General features: G+C 34.9%; 1 protein-coding gene across 2 annotated transcripts in view; it reads right to left on the reverse strand.

Annotated features, from left to right (window-relative positions):
- The window catches only part of MMP16 (matrix metallopeptidase 16), a 311674-nt gene that overhangs the window by 7892 nt on the left and 285504 nt on the right, over positions 1-18278 (reverse strand). The window contains exon 10 of one of the 2 annotated variants that reach the window (XM_060610851.3): positions 7978-17833. The exons of the other annotated variant lie outside the window; for it this stretch is intronic. Within the exon in view, the coding sequence (XP_060466834.1) occupies positions 17499-17833 (335 nt within the window). The 3' untranslated portion in view covers positions 7978-17498. Of the gene's footprint in view, positions 1-7977; positions 17834-18278 lie in introns of those variants that run through there. 2 annotated transcript variants of the gene reach the window in all.

Raw genomic sequence — 18278 nt, forward strand, 5'->3', positions numbered from 1 at the left:
AAAAGGATAAAAATCAAATGACAATTTCAATAAAAGCAGAAAAAGTGTTTGACAACATTCAAAATCCATTTATGAAAAAAAAAAACTCTTCAAAAAATGGGTGTTGAGCAAATGTACCTTCACATAACGAGAGGCTTGTATGACAAGCCCACTGTCAACATCATACTCAATGGTGAAAAGTTGAAAGATTTTCTTTTAAGATAAGGAACAAGACAAGAATGTCCACTGTTGCCAATTATTTTTAATACGGTATTGGAAGTTCTAGCCAGAGCAATGAGACAAGAAAAAGAAAAAACATGCAAATTGGAAAGGAAGAAGTAAAACTGTTACTGTTTGCAGATGACATGATACTATATATAGACTAAAGACTCCATCAAAAAAAACTATTGGAACTAATAAATTGAGTAAAGTTGTAGGATACAAAATCAATTCACAAAAATTTGTTGCATTTGTTTACACTAATAACTATCAGAGAAATTAAGAAAATAATCCCATACAATTGCATTAAAAAATACCCTGACAATATAACAATGTAAAAACATACATATTGAAAACCAGAAGACACAAATAAAATAAATTGAAGAACACACAAATAAATGGAAATATATTCTGTGCTCATGGATTGTAAGAATTAATATCGTTAAAGTATTACGCAAAGCAAACTACAGATCCAATGCAATCCCTGTGGTAATTCTAATGACATTTTCCAAGGAAATAGAATAATCTTAAAATTTGTACACACACACACACACACACGCACACACACATACACACACATATACATTCTGGAATATTAGTCATAAAAAAGAATGAACTCTTGCCATCTGTGACATGGATGGACCTCAAAGGCGTTATGCTAAGGGAAATAAGTTGGACAGGAAATGACAAATATCAAATGATCTCTCTTATTTGTGGAATCTAAAAAACAAACAAATTAAAAAAAACAAACTCACAGATACAGAGAACAAATTAGTGGTTTCAAGAGGCAGGGAGTGAGGGGTTGGAGAAATGGGTGAACTGTTTTTTTTTTTTTTTTTTATTTGTTTGTTTGCTTTGGATTAAATAAACTGAATAGGAATGGAAAAAATAAAACAATGCTGCCTGATTTTAGCCAAAAACAAATGCATTAAAAGGGTAGTGGGTAGCTCATAGAATCACCAGGTAGGCTAGGCAAAAAAGATTTAGAGGCATCAAATCCCTTCATGATCTAGCACTTGCCAAAATCTTTGAACTTATCTTTTATAATTCTCCTTCATGTAAATTGGGCTCCAGTTCCAGAATAATTCATTTTCCCAAATGTGTTATGCTCTCTTAACACTTGTGCTCCTTTCTATAAATTGTAACATTTGCCTAAAATACTACTTTCCTGTTGTTTACTTGTTAACCTACCTTTTTTTTTTCATGCATTACTCCTTTTATAAAATCTTCCATGATAACCCCAAGCAGAGTCACCATCTGGTTCTCTCATGATTTTTTGTACCCATAATATTATAATATTTTTCCTATTACCTATAATATTTTATGTTATGTTACATTGTGCTATGTATATTATGCTATATGTTAACTACAGTGAGGTAAAATAATTTAGGCAAATTTGACTCCCCTACTTTACTCATCTTATCCTCTGTCGTAGGTAATATTTAAAATGTGGTAAAGATTTAATACCGAATGAACAAATGAACCAATAATCTTTTTTTTTCAGAAAGAGTAATTTATAATTTCACTGAAATACCATTAAATTGACATATAACATGTTAAAAAGTTATATGTATTTCTTTAGAGCCTGCAACAATTTCTGTCAGATCTTAAATCTTACCTATTTCTTCAGGATTCTTACTTTCTGGTAGGGCAGATGACCTAGAGTTGGTTGAAATCCTGGTCCAATTTAATTTTACTGACTGTTACTTACCCCACTGACCCTTCCTTTGAAGAATATTTTTCACACTCAATAAAATGAAATATCTACCTTTTCTAAACTGTCATCATCCAAAAACATTTGACCAGATATCTTCCTAAGGCAAGAGTCAAGTGTCCTTGAAAAGCAGTTGCCAAGATTTTCATTAGTCCCCTTTTTCTCTGCCAAGTGAGGGGACTACAAGTGCTGTAACAGAAGGGTGGAGAATGTAAGGAAGATCAAAGACAAAGGGGACTGTGTTGGGAAGTGGGTGAAAAGAAAACAGCCATAGAATGAATATGATTAACGTCCAGAGACAGAGGAAAAACAGTGGAGTCATGGTCAGGGCACCCTTATGTTCTTGCAGATTTTGGACTTGTTGACCACAGATAGTTTTTGTGCTTTAATTTAAACTAATTATCAGATTAATACAGTTAAGTCTTTTAAAGCATAATTTAATGCTAAAATAATACTATAAAAATACTATAATTTTTTTACTATAGTAAAAAATCCTATTAAAAATGCTAAAATAATACGATAAATAAGCATTCCCTCCCCTATTGGTGTCACTTTGTGTTTCTGTATGAATCACACACACACACACACACACACATACACGAGTCATTCATTCTCCTTCTATTTGGACTAGCGCTCTCCAGGCCTGAAATTCCAGGATTTATCTTTGCCTTATTGTAGGAAATTTCTTTAAATTTCTCCAAAATGCATTCCCTATTCTTAGGTGTTAGCGGTCTTCATTTATTTTCTTGTTTTGGTAGTGCACATTCTGCAGTGGCTTCACAGGTTAAAAAAAGATGGCATAATGACAGAAGTAATGAGGATGAGTCCTTAACTTTTTTTTCTCTCTGGCTGATGCAATCTGAACTGCTTAGCTTTTATGACTGGAGCAATGTTACAACCCTGCAAGTGTCCTTCATCACCCTTTTGGATAATCCCTTTACTTCTTTCTTCCTTTTGGTTGAAACTTCTGTTTTTCTGAATCCAGTGTTTCTTGGATTGCTCATTATTTAGTAGAATACATTTTATAGATGAGAAATGGAAAACGAGAAAAAAGAATTTAACTTTGTCTTCCAATCTGTTGAGGTTTTCGTTGTTCCTTTCAAGTTTTAAATTTCTATGCAAATCATTAAAATGTTTTCTCTGATAGTAGTTTTAAAAGTTTCCCCTCCCCACCCCCACATGATGTTTTTTTTCTTTCCTGTTATTTTTATATGTTTGTCTCTTTGTTTGAACTTTTCTTTAAATGCCTAGAAATCCTCAATTGTCTACTCCTGTTTAACATGAGGTAACAGACAGCTAATTCGAAACACTGATTTTAAAGGCCCAATAATAACTGATCTAAGCAATAATTTGTTAAAAATCTATTTCTTGCTGTTGGACTGTTTATCTGTGTTGTCCCTTTTGTCTGTGACTTAACTCTTTCCCTTTTGAACCCCTCACCAATTTCTTATTTATTTTTCAGATTGAGCACTATGTTGACAATCCTGTCCTGTAGACCCAACACTATCCCTGCAAGAATTTGAAAAGCATTTCCCTCTGAATAGGCAGAATGATTACTACTCTAAATTTTTTTTACAATTTCTCCTTTGTAAGGGAATATGGTAAGAAAATGAATAACCATTTCTCTTATGTCTATGCACATATTTAAGTAAGCAGAATTTGACTTTTTGAATATTTTACATATTGATAATTGTTCTCTACTCACTGGTGTCTCCCAAACACAGGTCTTTCCATTTTAGTCGGCTATTGTTACTGAAGAACTTCCTGTGGTTAAAAAGGTGATTATTAGAAGTAAAAGATAAATACTAAAAAAGATTAGCCTAAATATGAGGCTTTCTTTATGATTTAATGAAAAATATTTTAAAAGCTTTGGAAATAAGTTACATCCTGGAAAAAAAATCAAAGTTAACTGCTTAAAAGTTTTTATCTTGGAAACAAATACTTTTATCTTTATTCATAGGACTCCTAGAAAATAGGTTAGAGAATATACAACAACAACAACAAAAACTAATGTAATAACAAAGTATAACAAATGCAATTTAATTTAGTGTAATAAACATTTCTGGAGCTTCTTCATTCAAGGCCCTGAAATAGATACTACAGAAAGGACAAAAACAAAACAAAACAAAACAAATGACACACACACACACACACACACACACACACACCAAACCAAACCCAAACCAAACCAAAACAAACCAGGAAGAATGCAGTTCCCAGGAGCTAAGACATTCACAAGGAATAATGGTTTAAGTTCATATAAAATTATAGATTTTGTTTAAAATGTTGCATGAGTATGACCATGTAACTTATTACTAAAACTGAGAGACTTTTGAAGGGAAAGGAGGGATGCAATATTAATAATTATACTAGGGTCATCCTCAACAAAACAAAATGCAAGGGGGTAATATTATGAGAATTCAAAGTTGGGGGAGCTTTATTCAGTGAAATCAGGAAAGATGAAGAAGGGAAACATGGAAATTCAAAGTACAGAGAACAGCATGAGCCAAACTCTGGATGAGGGGTGGCAAGTATTTGGATGGCTTCAGGTATAAAAATATATACTGGTGAGAAAATTTGAAATGCAAGTTAAAAAAATAGATTTTGAAGGGTCTTCCTATAAAATCTTTAATAAAGAATTGGTATGATTCAAACTCTAATTTGAGAGGAGTGTTCTGCCAGGAATGTGTAGATCAGCTAGAAAAGAGGTGGAATTAGGCAAGAAGATTCAGAAAGAAAGAAGTAAGGAACCCTGACTAGGACAAGAATGTCAAGGAGAAATTAGATGCCAATAATATTGTCAAAGTAGTAAATATCTGCAGGGGGACATCAGAGGCAAAGGGAGAAGGGGAAGGCCAAGAACAAAACGTTTTCATGGATCGTTAGCCAAGAAAATATAATGCATTAAGAGATTAGATAATTCAAGAGGAAACATGCTTACTTTGAGGGGGACAAAAGGAATGTTCATGTTTTATATTTAGTAGATCGAAATTAATTGGGAAGAAGAAAAATCCAGATTCGCTTGTCCAGCAAGTGGGTGGAAATTGTCAATATGGATTTTGTGAGACATCATATCCACAAAGCTAAAGACATGTTTGTGCAGAAGGGCCAGGAGAAGGTATAGAATAAAGAAGGTTAAGAACATATAGGGGGTGCCTGGGTGGCTCAGTCGGTTGAGTATCTGACTTTGGCTCAGGTCGTGATTTCCTGGAATCACACCCTGCATCGGGTTCACTGCTGTCAGCACAGAGTCTGCTTCAAATCCTCTGTCCCTCTTTCTCTTTGCCCCTCCCCTGCTAGTACTGTCTCAAAAATTATATATATATATACATATATATGTATGTATACACGCATACACATATATATATACACACACAAACATATAGGGGTACTTATGTAAATTTTCAAGAATTCATTTAAAAAGTTAGATATGATAGACAAAAAGATTTTTAAACCCTAATATGTAGAAGCCAACATTTTCCTGAGGGCTGACTATGAGCTAGGTACTATAGTAGGCTCTAGGTATAAAAAAGGAATAAGAAATGAATAGGTCTTGTCTGAAGGAGCAAAAGTATTAATGTCAGAGTAACTATCAGTATTAAATACTCTGTAAAATTTTTTTTTAATGTTTATTTTTGAGAGACAGAGACAGACAGAGCATGAGCAGGAAAGGGCAGAGAGAGGAAGACACAGAATCCGAAGCAGGCTCCAGGCTCTGAGCTGGCAGCACAGAGCCGATGCAGAGCTCAAACTCACGAACCGTGAGATCATGAGCTGAGCTGAAGTCAGACACTTAACCGATTGAGCCACCTAGGTACTCCCAGTATTAACTACTCTTAAGAAGTCAAGTAAGAAAGGGAATTAGACTAGGTTTAGTTATAAATATATCATTTAAATTTGAAGAAATAGTGGTGATGAGTGCCACAAAATTATAAGAGTGAATAAAGAACACATGAAAGGAGTGAACTATACATTTTTTTTCCAAAAATAGAACACTTAAGGGGGGTAGAAGAGAGAAAGAGGGGAGGTGGAGGTAAAAGGAGAAGGAAGAGGAAGAAGAAGGAAAGAAGAGGGGAGAGCTATTGACACATTGGGTAACTAAATGGAGGAAATGGCAGAGTGTATCAAACTGGGTTGAAGTTATGACCATTCAAATACTTGCCATAAAGGATGTAAAATGTACAGGGGCCCTGGGTGGTGCAGTCGGCTAAGCATCCGACTTCGGCTCAGGTCATGATCTTGCAGTTCATGGGTTCGAGCCCCACGTTGGGCTCTGTGCTGACAGCTCAGAGCCTGGAGCCTGTCTTTGGATTCTGTGTCTCCCTCTCTCTCTCTGTCTCCTGTGCTTTCTCTTTTTCTCTCTCAAAAATAAATAAAACATAAAAAAATTTAAAAAAGAATGTAAAATGTGCAAACATTATCATTTACTTCATGGTATTTATGCTTCTATAGTGTTCTGGGTGTGTTCTTGAGTTCTCGATAACCCTATCTGGATTTCTTCTTTTCTCCGAAATATAGCATTCTAATTTGGTCCTTGATTGTGGCATCAATCATGCAAGATAGGTCATGTAATAGTGTATTTTAATATTAAATAAATAAAATTCAAGTACGTAAGAAAAATAAATACTAGGTTAGATCGCTACTTCTACCTTTTATTTCTCTTTGATAATAAAAACAAGGAAGATTTAGTCTTCAATTCAGCCTGATTATTTAAGGTTTCATATTGTTGACAGCCTTATAAAAATAAAGGTTTTCTTTTGTTTAAAAGCCTTCTACGGGTGCACATGGGTGACTCAGTAGGTTGAGCGTCTGACTTCTGCTCAGGTGGTGATTTCGAGGTTTGAGTTGGAGCCCCAAGTTGGACTTGCTGCTGTCGGCACAGATCCTCTGTTTCCCCTCCCCCTGATCCCCCGCTTGCACTCTCAAAAATAAATAAAACATTAAAAACAAAGCTTTCTACAAGTAAAAATACACTATATTGTTTCTTGGCTAAACTTGTAGGTTCTTATGTGCTGACATGTTTCAAAAGCCCAACAACTCTTATCTGTCAGTTTCCCTTTAAATTCTTTGAGATAGATATCCAAATTCCCAGGGATTCACCCTAGAAGTAGATTTCAAAGACAACACAAACAGTTCTCTGTCCCTCTAGCCTACTGTTTATTGCTTCAGACAATTAAGTCCCTTGTGATTGTGTTAGTTACCTTGCTTCAGAGCTCCCCCCTTTTTTTAAGAGCTCCTCTTTTTTTGTCTGGATTAAAATTTAAGATGAGTTTTTTGGTGCACATATGCATCTTGATTCTTTATGAGAGAACACATGTTTCTTCAGTCCCAGAGTGCATTCCTAATTCTTCCAAAAATTCAGACGACTGTTTGGGACTATTGATATTACATGAGATCTGATTTTCAGGAAACTTTGACTTTAGCACCTGATTTCATGCAAGTCTTTGACATTGCAAGAGATTTCATAGTGGATCCTCTGTTCAAGATAATTTAATAAAATGTAGATATGGAAATGTTTATCTTTACTTCTGTTTTCTGGGCATCTGTTCTTGACTCATGGTTATTCATAGCCATCCTTTAAAATGCCCTACCATTTAAAAAATAGTATTAAATGGGGTTCTGCCAAAGATTTTTGCTATAAAAATTAACACCCTTGATTAGACCTACCTAGACAGTCATGATGTATGACTTTAAACAATAAATTACACTCACCTATCCAAAAAGTAATCTTTATTCTTGTCAAGTGGTGATGACATTTTAACATAGCCTGTGTTCATGGGTATTGGCCTGAAATATATCTGATGCAGTGATTCTTCCTGCTCCTGTCCTTGGCCAGTCATATGCATCTAGTTGGTTGTTAAACAATTCTCCAGTTGATGTGGCCAGTTTAATATACTTGATGATTCAGGCAAACGCAGAGGAAATTTTGGCCTAAATTATTTTAGGGTTGTCATTTTGCTTCATATCGATTAGGAAGACAGAGTGCAGGCTGCTATACATCACAGCCTCCATATTAGTCATAAATGCATGTATATCATTCATTGAGTAAAACCACAATATCTGTGAACTGTTTTCTTTTCTCTTATTTATTGACAGTTTTTTTTAATTACAACACAATGAATTGATGGTAAATACAGAAGATGCAATAGTATAAAAAGCCATTTAACCCTTCCCTAGGTTAAGACACTTACAGCAGACAAAAACTGCCCCACCCAAAATCCCCTCCTTGAATGGAAACAAAATAAATATAAATTAATAAATACAAAACAAATCACTGCACAGCCCTTAACTCTTTGATTGCCATGGCAAGAACCATGCTGATGATTCTAGCTTGTGACATTTGTGTGGTTAAAGGTTGCCGCAGCAGTCAAAGGGTTATAGCATTGTAAACATAAGTACTTTGTGGAAAAGTTCAGTCATGTTAATGGTCTGCAGCGATGAGATTAATAGCATGACCCCTTGACCTTTAATGACGCAACATTATAAGGAGTTGAAGAGATAGTAGCTTGGTGAGCTGTTACATAGACTAGTCAACCATTTTATTTAACAATGTGCTATGAGGCCTTGTTTTACTAATAAAAGACAACTTGTGAATAATAAACACTGTTCAATGCATTGATCAATAAAATCAATGAAAAAATTAATTTAAGCACCACAAAATTTTGCCTGATTATATCTGACAGTCATAATACACTTTAGCACCATTTATTTAGCCTTATATTTGCACACAAACAAGCTTTGTGTTTGTCAGTAGAAGCTATCTGAAAAAATATATATATATCTATATGCCAGATTGAAGATGTTATAAATGTATAGAATCCTGTGTGGGCAAAAAACCACTAACACTTGCAAATCTTAAAGCTCATTCAGCAAATAAATGTGTTATTTATTTCTTTCTTTGCACACAGAAGACTACATATTATCAAGAACTTAATGAAGTAGTGTTGAGTGTAATGTGAACAATCCAGAAGCTTAAAGTTAGATTTTAATACCCTCTCCAGAACTGAAAATATCATGGGGAATTAAAATAAAGGCAAAGTACTGTCAGCAAACCAAAAGATAATAACCTAAATATTTAATTTCCTAATGTTTCTCTCTGCTTCATATTTTAATGTTATTTAAATAAAGTCTGCATTAATTATATGCATTACATTCTTTTAATTTCCCATAACCACAATATAGAAAGGAAAAATGGTTTTCATAAGAAGCTATAAAATGTCTATTGTTTACCCAAGAGACAACTTTCCTTTGCAATTGCTTGCATCTCATTCTGGCTCTGAAAGACAAATGTATGTGCAATTATTTTTTAATATAGTATATGGTATTTATTTGATAAACTAAATTTATGGGAGCATTTTCCCCTTATTCTGTTAAATATGTATGTGTGTGTGTATGTGGGCATACACACACACACACATACATACATACACGCACACACACTGTGTGTATGTATATGTATGTATACACACACACACACACACACACACACACTATACACTTCCAAATCTGTATTACCAGATAGCTCATATGGATGGCATAAATTCTGTTCATTATCATACTGATCCACTACTGGAATCAAGATAATGTTAATACAAGTATACAGATTTTAAAACATCTTGAAGAAAGGTTACTATACTGACGAAGCAGGCAATTTTCTCAGTATCAATAATTGATTCTTTTAAAAACCATCAATAGACTATGGACTAATTAGATTTTATTTTTTTGATAAAAAATTAAGTTTTATATTAAAAGTTATAGTAGCGTAAATTTGAACTAGTAAACTCCATTTATTTCCTTCCTCTAATATAAAAACAAGATATATTTGTTTAAAATTATATACCTAAAAAAAAAATCTTTCAAGACTTTTAAGCCTGAAGCAAATTTTTATGGGTGAGTCTCTAAAACCCCTGAAAATAGAGGTTCACAATAGAAATGCTGATGCAGTCAAAACCAATGCAGCAAAATGTTGCCGCTGTAATACCCCTTATTCTCTTATTCACTCTCTTTATAATATACATGTGATTTATGTAATTTACACATAAAGGCAAATAGACCAAAGAACTGAGGTTTTAGGCATTTTTGTACTCATGATGTACCTTAAGCAGAACACTCTTATGGTATTTACTTTCCTGTATAATTATTTAAGAAACGTTCTCCAAAAGCAAACTTCCTTAGCTGGCTTATCAACAGACAACAGCCTTCATACTCAGCATTTCACTTTTCTCAGGGGAATAACTCTAAAAAAGTTAGCATCCAACGTAAGAGATTGGAAGGTGTGTGAAATTGACTGGGACTGTCTTTGCGTGAAACTTGTGAAGGAAATTACCGAGGAACAAAGACAGAGTTTCCAGGCACCAAGTCTGATGTACAGTGCTGCTCAATTCTGGTTTTCATAGATGGAAGGGGAAATCAAATCTGTAACTAAAAGAAGGGCAAGGTGGAAATGGGAAGGAATGCAAATATAGGCACAGACTGCATAAGACGACACAAAATAGTATAGCCCTCCCAACCGTCTGTGTGTTCACAGAAAGCAAACAAATAATTTCAGGATTGGAGGAGCAGAAAAACCAGACACGCAATCATCCTGGTTTGGAAATCAGGTTTGTTTGGAAGTAACAAAGTAACTAAGATTGTGAAAATTTGTATTTATGAACATACAAAGGAATAACGTATTCCGCGTCAGATACAAAAGAAGTGACGAAAAAGGCAAAAACCTAATTTTACCCAGGCAATAGTACATACTAAAGAGCTGTGAGAAGACAGGCAATAATGTGGCCTCTGTGATAGTATTTCAGTGGTAAGCAAAAATAAGACATTGGTTTAAGGATTGAATCATTCATTCATTCAAGGAAACTACATTTTACCTTCACAACTGGGTTGTCAATGTATAGAGAGGGAGCAAGTCCAAACTGGCATTACAACAGAACAAATGAAACATGCATTCTAGTGACTTTGCAAATAGACAGCTCACACCAGGCTTTATTCATCCATATCTCAGCAAGACAGGCCAACATAGAAACATATATTCGTACAAAAGGTGGCAAGTATAAGCAGCACCATATCCTAGCCTAGGAAAAAGCATTCTACCATGCAGACACATCTCACCAAAGCTTCATCGTATATGAGGCATGTATAAAAAGGCCTGTGTCAAACAATGTTATGCCTGGGATCCAATCTAGCTACAGACCAAGTGCTACAGATATGTCTGTATTCTGTGTGATATTTTTTCAAGGAGAAAAACAAGTGGATAAAATACTCAAGAAACATCTTCATAAGTCAAAAGTTAATCATTTTATTCATGTTCACCATTCTCTTCTTCCGGTTTTTCTACGTGGAAATGAGGGTTAATAACATCTTGCTCTGAAGCTAAGTGGCCTCACATGATACAATTATCGTATGGTCATTTTTCTATTTAACTGATTTTCGTCTCCCTTCTTAAGGGCATATAAATCCAGCTCTATAGAAGAGCACATGGCAAAGTTATGTAATCAGCACAACATTCTAGTTTATGATGTATTTGTCCTACGATGCCCAGTGTGCCCTTGAATGTAAAGACACACTGAGTGAAAACTTGAATATTATCGCCAGTCCAATGTTAACATAAGATAAATTTTAAGACACACTGCTCTTTAAATTGAAAAGGTATAGAATCTTCAGAAAGCTTCATAAATAAATATCCTTCGTATGTTTTTTATTCTTATGCACTGACCATGAATTAACTGGGTATGCCCTCATTTTCCTTAAAGAGCTTAGTTTTGAGTGTCTGTGATGTGCTTTGTTACAGCACTCATGATCTTATACCTTACTCCATATAAAGAATTAGCATTGTTCGAAACAGAAGATGCATGTCTCTGTCCTTTTATAAGCTCACAAATTGTTTAAAAATTGAAGGCTGCTACTTTAGTATTCCGCCAGAAAATTGACAAATTTTACAATATCTATCTTCCACCCAATTTCTGTGAATTTGTCAGCGTTTGTTCAGATCAGCGTTCACTCTTAGGCTTTAGATACTATTGGTTTAAATTTCAAAGTAGACATACGTATAACATATTGAAAGAGATATTTGTAACTGTTATTCAATTGACCTGAAATATCTCTGAATCATTTCAAAATGACACCAGTGGAAGCAAAAAATCATTTGAGTAGGACAGAAAGACAAAGGGTACGATTAGAACACAAAGGCAAGCTCTTTGCTACTATGCCAAGTGTTTGTGTTATACGATTACTGAGGTAAATGTCTATCCTAGAAAAGTGGCTTTTCTCAGGAGATTCTAACATTCTAAATCTTTCCAATTGAGGTTACTGAACACCTAACTTTTGACATTTTTAGCCTATAAGGCAGTGCATTAGTATGAGATGTGTTTATGCAGGGTAACATCTAAAGACCACTGGTTAATTATATACATTGATATGTCACATACCCATGACTAGTATGGAGAGCTTGAAGTTGCATTTTTCTCTAGTTCTAATACTTGCTAAAGTAAGATTTCCAGTTGTATTAAGGAGTGCTATAGTATGTTTTTATATTTTACAAAACACTCATTTTTCCTTTTCCTCCACTTTCATTATATTTAATATATATATAATATTAAATTTTAATATTTATGGTGTGGTGCTATGTCCGGTTGCGGTTTTCTTTATTATATAAAGTACTAATTTTTAAAATATAACTTATAAAACTTTTCTGATGTAGCTATGATTTCCTCTTAGGCAACAGGTAACCTAAAACATAGATACATATCCTCTGCCAGTTATAACCTGTGGTCACAATAAGTCAGTATCAGGAAGGTGCATGAAATGTAATGAAATGGTTAGACCCTCTATTATCGACTTGAAACCTTCTGCGATATCATATATTGGCTGAGATTGTATTTACAGCTATTTATAAATAGCTTATCTGAATTTAACATTTTTGCTTCAGACGGCATGTTCCGTTTGACATCTGTGATATTTTGGAATGTGCTCCTGAGAGCATCAAAAATTAAATGAACTCTTTGCTATGTTTTACTGAAAAAGATTTCACCACCATCCACGAGGTTGTTTCAGTATATGTTACAATCTCACAGACTCAATACTATCTGTAAATCACCGCCTTTATTAGTTTCTGGAAATAATTCCAAAACTTAAAAAAAAAAAAAAGATCTTTTCATGACTTTTGTGTTAACTCAGTCTACTTGATTATAACATCCATTTCTCATCAGCACATTGAATTTAGTCAATATGGACACATTTGTTATTCTACTGTAAGATTCACAAAGTGTGGGCATGTATTTGTATCATACTAGAGATATCAGCATAATATGCAGAACTTGGAAATATTATATTACTATACCTAGGATCCAGTATATACACATCATCCACATATTGGAACTACCGGTGAAGTTCGGCAATGTTCTCATCCACCACACTGAGTTTTTAATCACCCACAGAAAGGGAATAAAAATAAGATTACCATATATGAAACCAATTGTGTCAATAGAAAAAGATCACAAGCAATCTGACTAGTAAAAGTAACACTTGCTTATTTCAGTAAATCAGTCTCTATCCTTTATTACTTAGTAATTATTTTCTGTAAATTATTACTTAGTAATTTATTACATCTGATTCAGAAAAGCCTTGCCCTCTGATTTATAACAGAAGTTGTCTTTGCTAGTATCATATAATGTTCTCTAATTTATCTATGGTATCTCTGCAGTTGTAAAGAGTCTCTGTATTCACCTGTTCTGATTGCCATGTCAGTAGACACTTTGTTCTAAAAGGGGTTGGTAGTTAAATTCACAACCTCCTCTATGGTCTGATGTGGATTTACTGCTTTACAGGGAATACAGTCTGATTGACTATTTTAATACTTCATTTCAGTCCAGTTAATAATATACAGAACAATAATATTTGGCTAAAATTATAAACTATATAGTTCATTTATGTAAGGAACATTACCTTGTTTACATTTGTGTCTATGTTAAAGTATTGAGAAATAATCAAACAGAAGGAGAATTGTGTTTTGTGATCATGAATGTGTTTTGATTGCAATTTGAGAAACCCGAAGTTAGAACTTTCCATGCTATTAGTGATGGTCTGATGAAAAATATTTCATAGATTGCATGTTTCTATTGATACTGAACTGGTACATTATGTTGTTGACCCATGGAAATTTATTCCACGATGTTTTTGAATCACTGTTCTTATGTGCTAGACCAATTGGTCGCTCTCTCTTTCACTATTCCAAGAAGATCGAGATTTTTTTCCAAACCCCAAATGTTAGAAGAGTCAGCAACCATTCTCACAAAGTGCCCTGTGTACAATAAACAAATAGAATCGTGAGGTTTGTGGTTATATTGAGCTTAATATTTTCTCATCTCTTGTAGTCTCACACCTGAAATTGTAACTGTTCTAGTAAAGAGAGAAGCTGTATATGTTTTTTTCTTATCACACAAATCTCATCTCACATTGAAGTAAATATGACCCAGCACTTAGCCATGACATTCCTAGAATTCAAGCATAATGTCAGAGTCCTTCCTTTCTTAATGCTGTGGTTATTTTCTAGCCCTTAGATACTTATAGTCTTCTGATGGATCAGGATACTGTGACAAATGAGTAAAGAGGCAAAGATTGTTTCTTCAGTTTCTTTCTCATTTTAGAAAAAAAAAATCAATGTTCAATGCAGGTTGATGGAATTCCTCAATGATTTACTCACGTCCCCAACTGACTTAGTCCTCATTTCTACGTTTAGCAAAATACAATTTCCAGTCATCTTTTTTCTTGACATCAAGGTCCTAAAAGGATTAAACCCTCTCATAAGCAAACACTATATCAATGAGCTTATGTAGATAGTCCTCTATGCTCAATATAAGTGACTAACTCTTTATAATATCAGCATCATCTGGAATGGAAGCACTGAAGTGAAGCTACAGGCCTGATTTTGGTCCTCTCCCCATGCTTTCTTGGCCCTCATGTACATAATCTCTGATATCCTGTCAAAATACAGTTTGCATTACATACTGTTTTACTGTAAAGCCATTCCTCTTTTTTAACTGTTCTTTTTTCTTAGCCTTACGTTATACATGTTCAGGTTGTAAGAAATAACAACCTGCAAGGCTCTGTAACATGCCACCCGGGATTACAAAATATTTTCCCAAACCAAATCATAAACATGTTGTTTAACCGAAAGACATTCTAATTTTCATGCTATGGTGAGTATAAATAGAAATTCAAGGCAGCCAAACTATCCATTTCCAAATAAGAATGTGTGTACCTACACTCATTAAAAATCATCTGGAAATATGTATTATTAGCAAATGAGTAAGAAATTTTCACTAGTATAAAATTCTTGCTTTATATAAAAGCCACACTGGCCATTCAAGTATTTTGAGAGTTTTTTGTTGTTGTTGTTTATCCCCTATAGTTTTATATTTGTACCTAAAATGATGAATTTAGACTTGAAATTATATTAAAGGAAAATTAAAAGTCACTTCTACCTACAGGGCATTTTTTGAGTGTGCATGTAAATTGCAAAGTGTCCATCTGCAGAACCACCGTCGACACTCTTTCTCTCTCTCTCTCTACTCTAAGGAAACAGCTCATGCTTACTAGGGTTTTAGAGTACAATTAACACTCCAAAGGAGAAGCAATACCAGATTTCCTTCAGTTTGTGCCAGTTTGCAAGTTAAAGGTCAAAGGGCAAAGACATAGAACAGGACTCTTCAAGGAAAATTTTCACAGAAGACAATGTTTAAGTTGTTGTTAATGACAGTCAACAGATCAATAATCAAGTTCAAGGCAAGCTGTTCATTGTTTCAAAAGCTAATCCCCTCAAAAGCTGGCTTTCACACAAAGCCAATGTCTGACTCATGGGGTGCGTTCGTTCTGACCATCTCTAATAAGTTCACAGCCCAGTGGCTGTAAAGCCTTTCACTGCAAGAAGCAGCTCCTAAAAATCAATAAAGAGGTCTGTCAGTTGCTGACTTTTCTCTAGGAAAAAAATATTGATACAAACCTGCTCTGCAGGTCACATGAAAATGACAATACTGCTGTTAGGACAAATTACACTCAACAATGAAATGCTTTGGTGGTCTCTTGGCTCTGTCAGTGATCAAATGGATGGCTAAATGCCAGAAGCCACACTAACCCTTTGAGAACTATGGTTGACATGCAATAGGTAATGTACTAGAGATATTCATGCAATCTCAGAGTCATCATTTTAAATCATTTGTAAAATGGCAATGCTAACTGCATGTACCAAGGCAAATTGAATTTTCATGCAATGGACCTTAAAACAGAAATTCAATATGTCTAAGAAAAATAAAAAAAAGACTTAGGCTATCATAATCACTTCTTCGAATAAAATTTCACTCTTATATTTTCTTAATAAAATATCTTTTTATTTGCCAGAAAATTTTTTGGCAAGGAACATCATTTCTGTTTGCTATAAATGCATTTACGTAGTACCGTAAATCTCTTAAAAATTACATGGGGTTATAGGATATCTTTTTTAAAAACCTGAACTTCTTGAACCTGTGCCTGTGTTTACCATTGCCCAGTTCTGTACGTTACCAGACAGCAAGACTGACAAGCCTAAGACTCTGAAAGCTGATCTGATAGTTCTCAAAGGGTTACACCAATGTATTACTAGTGTCACATATCCTTGTAAAATAACTGTCACTTTAAACCACTTTGGAGACATACTGCTTCTTGCTCCGCTTATAATGAATATTTCTGACAGACCCATGGAAGGCCTGGGGCAATGGCCTAATACAACTTGGGGAGATTATCACAATGATGCAGGGGTCAGGTGGCAGGAAGGGGATTAGAAACACTTCAAAAACAATCAAAAGGTCCTGTTTGAATATAGCTATGAGTATAAATGTGATGAAACATTGAGGACATAGCTGAGAACAGCTGTATAAAACGAAAAATGGATGTATTATTATTAAGGCTGTTACTATATTGCAGATATTTTGGCCCCTTGTTTGTTGGAAAATGGCTGTCCCAACAGTCTAAAGTCCTGCATGTATTTTCCAGATCTCCCACCTGACAAAAATGAAGTGTAGGAGACTATCCATAGCAGTCAGAGAGCTATCTTCTTTGGAGACAAAGCTGTTTTGGGTCTTCACACTTTCCTGAAAGTTCAATTGTGGGTTTTTTGTTTAACTTTTTTTTTTCTTTGCTTTAAAGCAAAATTCATGGGTTTTCCATTTTGCTTTTTTTTTTCCCCCAGATATGGGCTCAGACTTCAGAAGGAAAATAATATTAGAAACCTTTAAGAAGAATCTTTTCTTCTTTTTTTCCTCTTCTTTAGTTAATCCTGAAAATTTACTGGGCATTGAGCGTGCAGAGGAAAGGCCTAGAACTGAATGACAAAGAAAGACAAAGGACTGAAGAACGGCAGATACTGTGCATCATGGAAGCTTCCCCATGAGTGTATTTCCACTCATGTGCAGGACCAGCAACCCTCTGGGTTTGAAAGGTCAGCCCTGAATCAGGCTGCCACAAGCCTGCTCCTAGCTAGGAAACAGCATAACAGCTCTTGTCTTGAATCTCAAGTTACCACAAACTCCTGGAAAAGAAAGAAAGAAAAAAAAACCCTACATCACACCCACTCTTGCATAGAGCGTTTACAGTACAGTATGTGGCGGGGTGTTCCTTTCCTCTTGAACTGGAACACAGTGTAAACCAATACAAGGAGACATAAGGCCAAGATGCAGGGAATGACAATAGCTATGGCTTTCACAGTGCTGGCTGTGTTGTCCAGTTTGATGACAATGTCTACATCGTCTGGTGGGCTGTGTCCTTCTTTATCTCTGTCTGTTGGTCCGTCACAGCCCATAAAATCCTTGAGGATGGATCTGGGATATCCAGGTTCTACTTTGAGTATCTGGTTGTTGAATTTCCAGTACTCCTTCCCTTTGTAGAAATACGTAAAGCCTAGAGGGGGAAACACACACAGATGGGTACCACTTATTTTGAAAGTGTATATGGATAGAAATTTTAGTTCAGTTAGATTTACATTTTAATTAGACTACTTTGTAAATGATGTATGTGAAGGCCCCTCAGTTTTTGTAGGAAGAACACATCTTCAGCTCAGCCACCTGTTGAAATGAATCTGGCCGATATGCTGTAGGATATGTGCCCTCTAATGCCTATGGAAAGCTTAGCCAAGAGCCAAAGTATCTACAGCAGAATGTTGAAAGATCATGCTGTACACACCTACTCCTAGTCTGGAAAGAGAACTTGACCTTATTTTTCACTTATAAGGTTGCTGTTTCAGAATTACACATCAGGGTGATAATATCAACCTATGTTAAAAGCTGCTGAAACAGCCTTATAAACCGAAGAACTGTTTGCCCGTTGACCGCTGTCGACAGGACAT

Source organism: Panthera onca, chromosome F2 (genome assembly GCF_046562875.1).
Source record: "Panthera onca isolate mPanOnc1 chromosome F2, mPanOnc1 haplotype 2, whole genome shotgun sequence".
In the NCBI taxonomy this organism is placed as follows: domain Eukaryota; kingdom Metazoa; phylum Chordata; class Mammalia; order Carnivora; family Felidae; genus Panthera; species Panthera onca.